General features: G+C 35.9%; 1 protein-coding gene across 1 annotated transcript in view; it reads right to left on the reverse strand.

Annotated features, from left to right (window-relative positions):
* Positions 1-962: 962 nt before the first annotated feature.
* Positions 963-15634, reverse strand: part of CCDC138 (coiled-coil domain containing 138) — a 28844-nt gene continuing 14172 nt past the window's right edge. Inside the window, exons 14-15 of the mRNA XM_041468404.1 lie at positions 2243-2381; positions 963-1134 (exon numbers count right to left, since the gene is read on the reverse strand). Of these exons, the coding sequence (XP_041324338.1) occupies positions 963-1134; positions 2243-2381 (311 nt within the window). The remainder of the gene's footprint in view (positions 1135-2242; positions 2382-15634) is intronic.

Here is a 15634-nt window from a genome sequence, read left to right on the forward strand (position 1 = left end):
AAGTTTTACACTGATGTCAGTGTTAGTCAAAGACTGAAATACAGCATATCTTTAAGCTTTAACTGCATTTTCAATTTTACAAATACAGGTTTTCAGTACTTACAGTACAAATAACCAATGGAAGACTAATTTTAATTTTTAAAAGTATCCTATTTCAAATTTGTAAGAATTTCTAAACACTGAACTGTGGCAGACAAAAAATATATTCATACTCAGAAAAGAAACATGGGTACCGTGAAGATTGTATTGCAAATTAAAACAAAATACAGCAGAAGCAATAAAATAATTTTATGTTACAGATTACTATTCTTACATTTTAAGAAATGCTTTTATTTACATTTGCAAAGATATTACCATCCAAAGTTGCACTATACAAGGCAGGATAAAATACTAAATGTTACTTAAATACAAGAAAAGATCAAACAAACTCTAAGAAAATTCAGAAATCAAACCAACAAAATTTCTTATTCAATACATCTAGTTACGTTAAATTAAAATCTGGTTTTAATCATTAAAACTGCAGGTTTATCAAAAGATAATCTTCTAAGATACCTGCCTGCTACTTATCAACCATAAAATAAATTAAAGAATTTATAAAACTCTGAAGAGTCAAAAGTAACTAAGATTCATACCTGTAAGGAAAGACTGTTATTTCTGATCTGCTTACTCTAAGTATTCAATTGCTGACATTGCATGAGCCATTCACAACAGCAGCATCATTTCACTTCTGTAGAAAATACTGAAGAGAGCCATCTAGCATATTGCAAAGTTTTTCATTTTCCTTTTTAAGAATGAGTGAAACATAAGTGAGAATCCACATGATACACAGCAAATACACAGTACTGAGGTGCTGCTTAACATATTTATACAACTCAGTAAAAAAAAAAAACTCCAAATTTTAAGCAACAACATAGGCAGCTGGTATAATTTATACAGAACAATACTTAGATTGAAAGCTCATGCTATTGACTTGTGCTTAGACTAGAGTCAAGAGAGTTACTCCTCAAGAATTCCAAATTCAGCAGAATTGAATTGAGGTTTATGCAGAGGAAGGTGTGATCTGGATCTACAGTTCTACGCAGTTCTTGGAACATTCGATGAAGACCAAACAATTCAAACAGCTTCTTATTGCTTCTGCAAAAGATTTTGAATAAAATAATTGTCAATTTAAAATGGAGAGGTTTCATATAAACACTAAAGATGCTACAGAAAATATATTTTTAATGAAGTTAAGTGTGCATTATTTTGAGTATTTAATAAAATTCTTCTTTGTATGTTTCTAAACATAAGGTTATCAATGCATGGTGAGAAAAATTTGGCAAAAAATTAACAAAAATTATCAGTTTTCTTGAGTAAGTGATGTGTACACATAGTATAATGGAAGCTCAAGGAAAGTCTGTAACAGGGCTTTTCACTCATGTGAAACAAGATTTCAGAGACAATAAATTTTAAAAAAATAGGATTTATGAGCCAATTTTACTTTCACTAGTAAATGCCAGTTATAATTTATATTAGATTATTTTATAGGAAACCCCTTTTTCCTAGAGTTCAATTTTATTCCTTACAAGAAATGAAAACCTCCGTTTTGTCAACAGCTTTAAGCCCAATGTAAAAATTCCTCAGTTTAGATATCCCCTTATGTAAATGAAACAACCCCACTGAGCAATGTGCCAGTGAAGCTCAGCAGCACATTATTGTTATGAAAACCTTTGTTACAATAAGCCAATAATCAGTAAGCAACACAGTTTAAAAAGTTGAATATTCCCAAAAGGGCTTAACTGGCTCAAAATCTTAAATTTTTTGAAGGAAATAAAAACAGATGAAGCTTGACTGCAAGTCAAAGATAAGACTAAATTTTCAAAGGAGCTTACTACTAAGTATCTGAGTAAAACAGAAAGTCTAGGATTCTCTTCTAAGAGAATCTTAGAAGAATATGAGAGAATCTTTCTAAGCATTTTTGTCACCTGCAGACGTAAGGAATAATTCCTCTTTAAGTCTATATTGTGAGGCTTTTTTCTAGTTTGTACTCTGCAAATTGAACTGATTTATGCACTAATTGAGAGGCTTGTTTTAAATCTCTGTGACTGAAAATTTAACTGCTACAATTAAAAGTCCAGCATTGTATATGGTGGAGGGAATAAACAGAAAAATAGAGATGAGTTCTTGGAAAAGAAAAAAGATAAAGGTCACCAAGTTCATTAAGCTAATAATAGCTAACAGAATAATAGTAATAAAGGGTTACTTTATTCTGGAAAGTTTTTGCAGTATAACACAGAGCTTCTCCAAAACTGCAATATCTAGCTTAGAACTTCGAAGCAATACAGAGCAAGTGCGGAAGAAGGATTCATTACTGCAGGCTTCCAGGAAAGGCTGTAAGGAACCTGGAAAAGAAAATTATTTAAAAACTGTATCACAGAGTTCAGTGCAGAGGAAAATATAACTGCTATTGATACCTTTAGAATGCCTAAAATGCTTCATGTTGTGCAATAATTACAACCACCAAATATTTCAGTTTCTGTTGAACATGTGATGCAAAACTCAGATGAAACTAGAAACTGAAAAAATGCAGGTTCCTAAGAGTTCCGACACTACTGATCCTTGAATTAAAGCAGTGTCTATTCTCTTGAGAACAAAGGAAAAAAAAGGAAACAGAATAATTTTAAACTCAAATAAAAAATCTTGCAATGAAAATGTTTATGCAATGCTCATTTATCATGATTTTTTCCTTCAGACCATGGGAGGGGAACATTAAGCTGAGCAAAAAGACTCAGAAAGAACTATTTTAAACTGCTGCAGATCACATGGGCAGGGACAGTACATATAAGAGATTGTGTGAGACCTGAGAGTCTTTCATTATTAGCATACTGTCCCTATACTCAGTTTCAAAAGAGTAAACACAGTAATTAAGAGGCAAAACACAGTAAGTAAGAGGTAAAAGTAAGATCTGTACAACAATTAAACACAAAAACCCCTCCTTTAAAATAGTGGATGAGTTTTTATGTCACACTGAAAAGCATTCCCCTCTACCCTGTTTCCCAAAATCTAGTAACTTCAAAATAACATTAAATCTGTTCCCTGGTTATCTGATTCTTGATTCTCATATTATAGATTAATTTATAGCAAAAACATAAAGAAAAGAAGTAACAATTCATTTTTCTTTAGAATTAACAGACTTTCATATACCACAGGGCATTTGCATTATGAGAATACACATGCGAGGAAAATATTTTAATTGCACAATGTTAAAATAGTTAATGTGTTCCCCTTATTAAGAAACCACAATATGCAAATTACAGCATAAGTCAACAAACAAGACATTAAGAAAAATTCATATCCTGAATAGTGTAATTTATAAATAGGATATCAAGATGTTTTTATCAGTACAAAAAGGGCTGGATGTATGTTTTGGTCCAAATTTTCCTTTTCCTCATTCAAGGACATATGACTTATTAAATGCAACAAGTAGCCTTGGAGTGAATTCAAGGTTTTAATTTATTTCAGAAGGTTTACTGATAAAAAATCTGAAGAAATGCTACAGAAAACTGTTTGAAAAAGGGCTTAAAAAAGAAATCAACTTGGCATTTAAGTCAGCCTGAGAGCCTAGATAACTAATTTTCTGCACTCTGCATTTATGCTGAATATTCAGTAAGGACCCAGTTATTCCTATTCCAACAAATGACCAAGTGCCACCTCCCTGATACACAGGGAATTCATGAGACTTGTGGGCCTTTGCTGGTTTATACCCTCAAATGAAGAGACTGAGGAACAGCAAATGCCTCTATCACCAATCAGAGAAACTGCAGCTATAAATAATCTTTCCTCTCTTTTCAGCTGAGGTACTTTTGCTCCTTTGACTTAAAACGCTGGATTCAACAGATGGGATCCACAACATACGTAATGGAATGTGTGGATGGAAATCATACAGATGCAGGGTAATAACAGTTTGGTAGCAAGAGGCCAACCTTGCAGCAATAAAAAGCAACAACAACAACTGACGTTCTGTAAAGTTTGGAAAAGGCAGGCAGATGTTTTGTGGTTTGTATAGCTGAAATGTCCTCTGTTCTTCACCCAAAGCAATGCAAAACAACAATTAGTCAAAGAGATATGCATTATCAAGGCAATAAATCACTATAAATTTATTTGCTTTTCTGTTTACATCTACTTCCATGTTTCTTGCATTCTTCCTACCATGTTCAATACACCTATGGTTTTATGCACGTTGTCCTCTCTGTTTTAGTACTACTTCCAGTTAGAATTTGCTGTTTCTAAATTGTAACAGTAATAAATATAAAACCAGAATGAAAGTAAAGTAGGAAAGAAAGCAGTAAAAAGTGAAAAAAAGATAAGTAAAGATACTATTTCTCATTTTATTTTAGCTTGTGGTCTTCAAGGCATAACACTTTTGATTTTTTTTCAGTATTTCTGTTCTTTCTCTGCAGAAGGTATTATTTTTCAGAAACTGTCATATAAAAAACCTCAGGACTATCTGTCAATTACAGCAAACAGAAAATCCTTAGATGAGTTCACCACATGTGCTACATTTAGTGAAATGTGACTGACATACACTCAAGACTTAGGGCTCTTTATTGAGTCACTGCTCTCTGTGGCAGAAATCTGGGGTTAAGTACATACAGCAGAGTCTTAAACCTGGAAAAATAATTAACTAAAATTTCACTTCTGGTATGATGCTGTAATGCCCTAGTGAGTCTAGCTTGTTAAAATCCATGAAAAGTGGAGACAAAACTATGAATAGAAACAGCAAATAAGCAAAGCCCAGTGAACACAATCACGATCTTAAGAGTGCTTCCTGACCAAATATTTCTATCATTGAAGAGTGCTTGAAGTAAAATTTCTGTGAAATAGCAGGAAGAGATAACCTTCTCTAAAGCAATGAAAATCTAGGACTACAAATTATGTAGTCTGTAACTTCATAGTAACTCTGTGGAGCTACAAATTTTAGAGATTCCTCTAAAATTTGCCACAGTTCCCCCAAATGATTGCCTATTCCCAAGAAACAGAAACGGTCAGTCCTATCAACCTGCACTGCACCCCTGATGAAATGTGTTTTAACAACAAAAACTTGAAACAGTATCTTTTACTTACCAAAGACGCTTATCAGAAAGGGAAGAAAAGAATAAATAAATGTGTGAGAACATTTGACATTCAAGAAACAGGCTGAGAAGAAAGGCTTTCCTTCTTTCTATTGCCTGTTAAGACAACAAATGGCTTTAAAAAACTCTTTTAGCATGACTGCTGACTCATCTGACCTCTGATTCATGAGAGATCTGAAGGTAACAAAGACCCCTTGGATGAACAGGGCAATCCTACAATTTATTCCTACAAATACCCTTAAATAGCCAAAAAATGCTTTTAATTCCTTTTCTGCAGGGTAAACAAATACCATATTTAGCTGCCTGAATATTTCTGCTACCCTGCACTTACTGGTTCCTTAAACATATACATTAAGAAAACAACACACACACACACATGTTGTAACAATGTTCTGACTTTGATGTTTACAAATTAACATAAAAGACAACATTACTTTTAAGACAGAAGATTTTTCCTATAAAACAGAAAAGCTAACGTGGTCTAAATGTTGGCAAAGTTAATCATGTGAAACCCAACTGAAAAAAGTACTTTCTGTACACTGTGTATATATCCAATTCAGATAAGCTTTTGAAGATTATATTCTAAGCAATCAGAAAATGAACAAAACAAATACATAATTTAAATGCATCTCTAGCTGATTAACTACAAAGAATAAGCTTCATATTTTTAAATATTTTGGTGGCTTAGTTTCTGCATAGATTTTGCTTTTCTTCAACTATTTTAGAAAAATGTAATTGGAATTTCTCCTGCCAGGACTTTGTCACAATTTAAAATAATCTGCAAAAGCCTCCAGTGGTATCCTTAAAAAACTGGAGCATGCTGTAGTTGCATTAACTTAGCCTGATGGGTAGACTGCAACGAACACTAAGCAATTTATCATTGTTGACAGGATTCATATGAAATTTACCCTCAAAGTAATCAGTCACACAGCATAAAATCTCACCAGCTATAGTTACCCAGAAAATTCTGTTTCATACCTAAAGCTATGTCAATTCAGGAAATAAAATGCCAACTCTAAGTTAATATTTTAACAAATCAACAATTACAGTTTTGCCTCATTTTCTAATTGAGAGAGGATGTGCTGGGAGAAAGGAGAACGGGTCTCAGCCCTGCAAGTGAATGATGCCGCAGTGTCCCCACCAAGAGTATCACCACCTTTACTGGCTGTGGTGGAAACATAGCAAAGGATGAGGAAAAGACTACCTAATGCCTTCACTGGCTCAGACTTTAATAACAAGACCAGTTGTTTTCCAGGTACCCAGCCTCCTGAGCTGGAAGACAGGGACAGAGAGCAGAAGGAAGCTCCTATAATCCAAGGGGAAATGGCCAGTGACCTGATACACCACTTAGACACACAGACAAGCCTATGGGACCAGATGGGATCCACCAAAGGGTACTGAGGGAGCCAGTGGAAAATGCTCACCAAGCCACATTCCATCATTTACCAGCAGTTCTGGTTAAAGGGGAAAGGCTCAGGTACCTGGAGACTGGCAAATGTGACCACCATCTACAAGAAGGGCCAGAAGGATGATTTAGAGGCCTGTCAGCCCAACCTTGGTGCCAGGGTAGGTCACGGAGCAGGTCATTCTGAGTGTCCCCACATGGCATGTGCAGGGATCAGGCCCAACCAGCACAAACACAGGTTTATGAAAGGCAGGTCCTGCCTGACCAACCTCATCTCCATCTACGGCCAAGTAACCTGCTTGGTGGATGAGGAAAAGACTGTGGATATGGTTTACCTAGACTTCAGGAAAACCTTTGACACTGTTTCTCACAGCATTCTCCAGAAAAAACTGGCTGCTCAATGTGTGGAAGAGTGCACTGTTTGGTGGGTAAAAAACAAGTAAAAACCCTCCAGACTGGTAAAAAAACAAGTCAGGAAGCAGCACTTTGCAAGGAGAGAACAGTCAATGCAATGTATTTTTTGGATTTGGACTAAAAAATGGAAAACTGAACATATGTGCCCTTCAGTAAAAATCTAAAGATACTTTCAGGAACTAAAGTTGAGAAATAAAAAAGAAAATAAAATGTACTATAGATTTATCTGTAGGTATGCATCTAGGAACTACAGTTGTTGAGGCAGAATAGTCAGGTATTTCTGTCTGGTAAATAAATGCTACAGCAGTTATAACTAATCTATACATCAATACCATTTGAAAAAGCAACACATGATATTATATTGCAGAAAATGGGGGTTAGTAGGATGGCTGGAAGATGTGCTGTGTAAGGAATTCACTACAAATGAACTTCAGTTTTAAACACTGATTTTTGCAATTCTGCTTATCTGGTGTACTAGTTAATGACTACGGCATAAAGGTAGGAATAGTCTAATGAAATTCCATGCTGGAACTGCCTACTTAGAATGCAGCAGATATAAAAGACATGGAAATCAGAATTATCCTACTTGCTAGAATAGCAGAAGCATAAAGTTGATATACTGAAAATCAACATACATTTTTCCTGGAAAATCACTGATTATCAGTGGATCAAAGCATGGATTTGATCATCAGAGGATGAAATCTTTTGCTGTGCTGAAAGAACTCAGTTTGCATATGAACAATCAGCACGGCCTTACCATTAAAGACTGATTCTGATGAGGCCTGACAGAGAGAAAAAAACATTTTACAAATAACCTAGGTAGCACTTAAAATTGAAGTTGTACACTACTGTGGGTTACTTTGTTCAAGAAGCCAGAAAAGGCTCAATGAAATATCAGAATCACAGAAAGAATCACAACTCTCTCAGCACACACCTGAAGAAGCTTTGTTCCAAAAACAAACTCAAAAAAAACCTTAACATAAAAAAACATCGCTTGGCATCACCTGTAGTTCTGTAACATTAGATTGCAAATGAGCAGGTATGTAAAGTCTGAGCTCTGACAATGCACAGATGTTACTCAAAATACACAATTTTAAATTTCCACTTCCAAGGAAAGCCTTTCTTTATGGAATTATATCAATTATGACGTTGATCCAAAAAAAGCTGGCTAAAAAGTACAGTAGTTCTTATAGTCAAATACAAAACAAAATATGCATAGAAATATTTTTCCTACTTAAATAATTTTATGGAAAACTATAAAACTGTAAACTTTTAATTAAAAATATGCAAGTTTACTAAATAAGAGCAAACAAGATCTTACTTAAATAAATTTCAATGTTCTAAAGATTTCATCACTTAAATTGACTGGAAAGGGGATGTGCATACCCAAATACTGACATAAACAACTCTTTTTAGCATAAAATAATTTTTAAAAGTTAGCATTCACATCTACCTTCAAAATTATATGCTGCTTAAGTAACACATTATTTCCCAAAATGAACAGTGAAACTTTAATTCTGAAATGGCTACTTGGCTCTACATAACTTTATATTTAATGGTTCCTTCTATTTATTGTTTTGGAGTGGATGAGACAGGGGTCCAAAATTCAGAATGGCTAAGCATTACATGACTGTTACTAGAAGAGGGAGAAAATAATGACACAGTTTTATTTGTTATTAGAGAAGGGTACTTCATACTAAATGAGTTTCTTCAAAATCAAAGTATTCAAAGTGAATTTTAACTAAATTAACAAAAATGTGTGCAAAGTTTTGGTGCACTTGCTTGCTTTCAACACATATAGGTGGGTCCTAGCATTATCTAGTCTGCATTTAACAGAGTTAGAGATCCTTATCTGTGGTTAAAATAGTAAACTAAAATGTCTATTAATACAACACAATTATCCACAATTCTCAGAAGAATGAATAAAAAAAAAAATTGCAAAGGCAAGATAGGATAATAGAGGAAGGATTTCCTTTTAAATCATTTAAATTTCAATGTTCATGCCATGTGAGCTGTAAATCACTTCTATCACTATAGCTTCAAAAAACAAGTCCTCAGGACAATTTCACATCTGCTTTTCATACAGGTGAGGGGAATCCTACCTTAGTACAATATTCACCAACTTGACATTTTTATGCTTTCAGTACTGCAGAATAAACTCACCGCAAAGCTGCAATCCTACAAAGTTACCAGTAAAGGTAATATGCTGGAAAATGTTGAATTTTAATCTGTTTAAGCATACAGGCATTTTTTACTCCATGCCTTCACTGCTTGTAATCTGTGAAGTCTCAAAATGCTAATACTCAAGAGGAAACAGAAAGGGGTAGGTTTGAGTTTTCTTGCCACATTCTGACCATTGACTTTTTAGAAGTACCTACAGTGCACGTTGTAGAATTCCTAAGATCAGTTATGGAAGCATTCCAGCAAAAAGGAAAAAAGAAGTGTCCTATAGATGGTCAATGTAAGAAGACTTCAGTTTACACGTAAGTAAGCACAGCTTCTTACTATGGAGAAAATCCTTTTTTTTCACTGGCTTCATTAACTTCCCTATGAGACTACACCTGGACACAGATTTGGTTATCCATGACCAGAATATTTTCTTCTTAAAAAAAAAAAAAAATTAAAATTAAAAGTAAGGTTCAGTGTATATGTAAATACAGCTCACTTCTGCAGTTATTAAAATTCTTCAGTTATGTCAATATGGTAAAGAAATCACACTTAAGCCCTACCAGAATGTGCCATAACTTACAGTAAACTTGAGAGCATAATTTTGAGATTTTTTTTGAAGGTGCTCTCATTTTGATTTGTGAATAAGTACACACTAATATAAAATATTCTCTCTGCAAAACAAAATTAAGCTTGAAGACAAAGTAAATTTAAGTTTTATTTAAAGCAAATGCCAATGTTTGTAATGTCCAGTGAGCAGGTAAGTTTTGATTTCATTGAATGAACTTAAGGCTGAAAAAGGGGAACATACAAATCAACTTGACAGCAGAAAGGTATCACTGCAGGAGGAATTTAAGACATATGAGGTCTTTGTATAAAAGTGCAAAATGTGAAAGTGAGGCAGGGAGCTCTCTGCCAACAGGTTTCAAATCAGGCATGAACCAGACTGCAGTTAATAATGGTATTTTTGATAGGTGAATATAAACTCACTACATCATTTGAAACCTTTTTAACTGATTTACAAGTTTAAAAGAAACACAATAAGCTGTGTGAGAAGACAGGAAGAACATTATTGAACAAGATTGTATATGACAAGTATTCAGCTACAAGGTGATTTAATACCAATGATGTGATGTTCTTCAACACCCACAGAACAAATTTTCTTGATGAGGTCATGCTGCTTATTACTAGATTGTTTCCACAAAGTGTTTCAAGTCTGGTATCCAGGATTTCTCTTGAACAATGTGCTGCAACTACTGTCCTAGAAACAAGGTCTGCCGAGGAAAGAAATTTGTATTCTTAGAGAGGGAGCTTTGGGGTATGAAGATGCCCTGGAAGCCACTGTTTCATACTATAACAATCTGGATAATTAGAAGTACCAATTACTTTAATTATCAAACATTCATTTTCACAGTAATTATAATGGGAGATGGTAAGAGCTTTGTTAAGCAATAAATATATTAGATGCCATTTGACTGAACTGAAACATTGGCATGTAGCAGTTAATATGTTTTGCCATCAAAATTTCAAAGACAGTCAGAACACTGCATTTGTAGAAATCTATCACAAGCCATTCAGCATTTAACAAGATACTAAACCTACTTTTTATGACAATTCTGTCACAGAAGATTTTGGTTTTAGATCTGTCTTCATAAGGGTCATAGCTTAGAGATGGGACTAAAAACTGAACACCATGGCCTGGTAGCCTGCTTTCCTTAACTAGAGTAAGAAAACCTTCAAAAGCTGTGGTACTGAAATCTTTCTTCCCTATTAAATGAGCAGGAATAGAAGTCTTACCCTTTTCCTTAATGAAAAGCAAGGAAGATGCCTTTATAGATCACTCATTACATTCATAGACCAAAAGAAGGATCAAGTTGAATGTTATGGCACGCATCTGAAGCCTCAGATTCAAGGACAAGAGCACCGTGACTAAAAGAACACTGTAGGACTTGCTCCCTTGACTCTGCTTTTATCAGTCAGTCTTTGTAGTAAGGGAAAGGTGGGCATTCTCCAGAAAACAAACATGGATTGAATACTGGTAATGGGTATGGAGAGCAAAAAATAAATTGAAAAGGATGTAACTGAACTGACAATCCTCCTATCTGACCACAGAACAAGAAAGGAACCAATGAGACAGCTACAGTAAAAATATAGCTAAAGCAATTTATACAACATTCTGTACACTTTTAAACAAAAATATTAGCAGAATGTAATAAGAGAAAAGAGATAAAACATCTTTGTGGAGTTGACTTTCTACTGCCAGGTTCACAACAAGCTGTTAACTCCAACAACTGTGGAATTTAGAAGCAACCCATTACTTCCCCTGAAGAGAGCTGACTAAACCAACCAGACTGCAACTTAGGCCACTGAGCTCATCTGAAAAAAAAAAAAAATTCTCCAGCATATAAACAACATGAAATATAAATTATTTAGAATTATATTGTTTATCATAAGAATTGCCTACATTTTCATTTCAGTTACTTATTAACTTTCTAGCACAAGTTAAAATAAGAAATTTGCTAAGAAAATGCAAGAGGTTAGGTAAAAACACACACAGTTGCAAAATTTTGTTCCTCAAATCTACTAACAGTAAATGTAATGAACAGAATCCACAGTAGTACTGGAATATGGAATAAACCCCAATACTATGAGAGCATAAAAGTAAATGGAAAGTGAAGTTCTTTTTACACAAAGTAAACTGTCTGAATTACTGCATAGCATCTTTAGCAGTTCCTCTCACTCTTATGCCCTGAGAAGCATACTAACCTCAACTTTTTTCACCACTGACATTTAAAAGTCAGCCTTTGGACCAACTATGAATGAGTTTGCATATGACAAGAACAATGATCAGCAGAACATTTTATCTCCTCCTTAGGCCTTAAGATTTCTGTAAAAGAGGGGAGGCAAACAAGATTGGCATATATATATATTTATACCACACACATATACATATTCTGTATATCACAAACACTGTTATAATTCCAAATATGTTAATGATTGGGTGTACTGGGTCTGGGTGAGACAGGGCTAATTTTCTTCCCAGCAGCTCTCAAAATGCTGTGCTTTGTACGGGAAGCTGGAAAGGTGCTGGTAACACATCAGTCCTTGGCTACTGCTAAGCAGTGCCAGCACAGACAACAACAGCACAGTCAGCACTGTCTCTGTAAAATTCCCCCTCACCAGAAGGCTGGGGTTGGGCAAGATCCTGGGAGGGGACACAGGCAGAACAGCTGAGCCAAAGTGACTCCCATACCATATGGTATTAGCTCAGCAACACAAGCCAAGAGAAGAGAGGAGGAGGAAGCCAGCATGAGAGGGAAAGGGGGCATTCCTTATTTATGACACGTCTTCTGGAGCAAACTCTATGCATGCTGAAGCTCCACTTCCCAGAAAGTGGCCAGACACTACCTACCGATGGGATCTTTTGGTTTCCTTTGGTTCCATTTGTGGACTATGCTTTTGCTTTAATAAACTGCCTTTAGCTTGACCCAAAATTAATTTCTTCAATCTTATTTTCTTTTTCCTGTTCTGCTGAGGGGAGAGTCAGAGTGGTTTGGTGGGCACCTGGTGTTCAGCCAGGGCCATCAAACTATATTGGGACAAAATAGTGGGATTATTTTTTTTGAGAATTATACAATGGCATGGAAACTCACTGATGCCAGGAAAATAACAGTGCAGCTAAACTTGATGCAACTAAATTTCAAGAAACATATAGAAATTAGCTTCCTAGGGGTACCAAAATTCTTAAACATTTCTTCACAGAATTCCACAAGTGGCCTATCTGGAGCGGTACACTGATGTTATCTACCCTTGTACAGAGGAGATGCAGAAACAGAAAAAAAGTGTCACCTTTCAGTCCTCTGTCATTTCCCATTGAAATGTTGGTGTCAGGACTCTCACAGCTTGTTAATGCTAAACTCCTGAAGAGAGATGGACTGCATGAAAGGTTGTCTGCCAGTAACATCCACAGCAGTGAGACTATTAATTTTAATTTGCCATTAAGTTCTTGGACAGAGAGAGAAAAAAGATGATACTAATGCCTCAGCTGCTGCATTTGACATCATATTTTCAGTAAGTGAAGTACCATCATTGTTGTGTAAACTTGCAAGGGAAACCTGAATTCTGAACCCACTGTACTAGACACACTATGAAGCCAAATCAATGATACTGATCCAAAATGTGAGAACATGCAAACCAATCCCAAATCTGCCTAAGCAGTACTGTAGACTCTCATTCTAACTTCCACCAAGAGAAATATCTGTCTTAGACTAGTCTAAGAAATATCTGTCTTAGACCTTCAGAGACCTCAACAAGTTAGAGAGCTGGGCAATCACCAACTATATGAAGTTTAACACTGTCAAGTGCCAGATTCTGTACTTAAGATGGGGCAACCCTGGATGTACAGACAGACTGGGGAATGAGAGGCTGGAGAGCAGCACTGAGGAAAGGGACCTGGGGGTTCTGGTCAGCAGAAAACTGAACATGAGCCAGCAGTGCCCTGGCAGCCAGGAGGGCCAACCCTGTCCTGGGGGGTATCAGGCACAGCATGGCCAGCTGGGCAAGGGAGGGGATTGTCCTGCTCTGCTCTGAGCTGGGGAAGCCTCACCTTCAGCACAGGGGGCAGTTTGGGGTGCCACAATATAGAGAAGAGATTAAGGTATGAGACAGTGTCCAAAGCAAGGCCACAAGGATGGTGAGAGGAAGCCTTATGAGGAGCTGCTGAGGTCACTTGGTCTGCTCAGCCTGGAGGAGACTGAAGGGAGACCTCATTGCAGCCATCAATATCTTCATAGAAGGAAGAGGAGGGGCAGACACTGATCTCTTCACTCTCATGACCAGTGACCAGAAATCGAGGAAATGGCATGAAGCTGAGTCAGGGGAGATTTAGGCTGGATATCCATGGAAAGGGTGGTTCAACACTGGAAGAGGCTCCTCAGGGAAGTGATCACAGCACGAATCCTGTCTGAATTCAAGAAGCATTTGCACAATATTCTGGAGCACAGGCTGTGACTCTTTGGGTGTCCTGCACAAGGCCAGGCACCGGACTTGATGATCCTGATGGGTCCCTTCCAATTCAGCACATTCTATGATTCTGTGATTCTTCATATGCAGCTTAAGTAATTATCCTCAATATATGAGGGAAACCTAGGCTTCCTTTCTGGAACATGAGAAAAATAATTTCTTACAGGGGAGAGGACCTACCTAAGGACCTCAGCTAAGCCTGGACTGCACAGAAACATTAGCATTCATTGCTCATTATTAAAAAAAAAAAAAGGGTACATGAAGTTACAGGGAGTAACTGCAACACAGTAGTTATTTCATATCTGATACACATTTTTCAGCCTGGACAACTGAGATTCAAATCTGTAAAAACATCTCATAAAAAAAACACTTAAAAAATAAAGTTATAGAAAATTATATGCTAGAAAAATTTCCAGTGGCCTTTTTTCCAATTTAATTTCTAATAGCTTCATCTCTAAAGGCATTATTTTTGAGCAAGAGTATTGTAACATTCCTATAGAGCCAGAAAATTACTGCAACAAATTGAGAGAATGCCTAGGATGGTATATATTACATTAAAAAATAGAAGTCTAGACTTTGCCTCCTGTTGACTGGATGCTGTCTTTTTGGGTAATATGACTCCATATTTTAGTATACGGCCACTACCTATGTCTTCATATTTAGGGCTGCACATGAATACAGCTTTAAAACTGTGCATGAATTCCTGTTTTACTCTAACACAGAGAGTTATCTTCTGAATAGTCACTGCCCCCTTCCAAAGTTTGTCTTTTCATGACTTTTTAATTGGAAACTTACAAAGGAACGAAAACACAATTTCCCATCAGCAGCACTATTTCTCATTGTTAAAAATTTCTTGCAAAACACTATGTATTGGAAAAGAGCAGACCATGCCTAATTTGTGTATTGGCAATTTATTCTACCAAAGAAACTCCACATAACATAATCTTTATATCCAGTTGCCAAGACATAATTTTCAATCAAATGTCAATTTAATTAAACAGAACTCTTCCTTCCCTGATTTTACACAGATACAACTTCTCTGAGAAGCAAGAAGCAAAATTTGAGTCTCACAATACATCTTTAATATTCTTCAAACTGCAGGCACCTAGTGTAACAGAATGACTACTGCTAGGTAACAGATGTACTGTCACAGTCATTACCCAAAGAAATACCAAACACTGTCCATCTTGCTTAGATTGTTACCTTTGTGCATTCAATTAATTCTTTCCCAATCATACTTATGACTGTTAGGAAGAACAGTGTAAGACTGCATTCATTACCTGGTCAGAAAAAGACTGCAAGGAACAATAGAACTTCAGTTAAATATTTTTGAACTTAGGTTGATACAAAATTGCTTTTTACTCAATGCTATAGCATCCCAAGTCAAACATTCTTTCCATTTCACTAGTACAATGCATAATAACAAAATACTTCCAAAACAATACACATTTCTATTCTGAAAGGCAGTAAGTGATTTTATCTTTTAAAAAACCAACAAAAAAACAACTCACAAGGT

The sequence above is a fragment of the Pyrgilauda ruficollis genome, unplaced genomic scaffold (assembly GCF_017590135.1).
Source record: "Pyrgilauda ruficollis isolate IOZ18807 unplaced genomic scaffold, ASM1759013v1 scaffold22, whole genome shotgun sequence".
Taxonomy (NCBI): domain Eukaryota; kingdom Metazoa; phylum Chordata; class Aves; order Passeriformes; family Passeridae; genus Pyrgilauda; species Pyrgilauda ruficollis.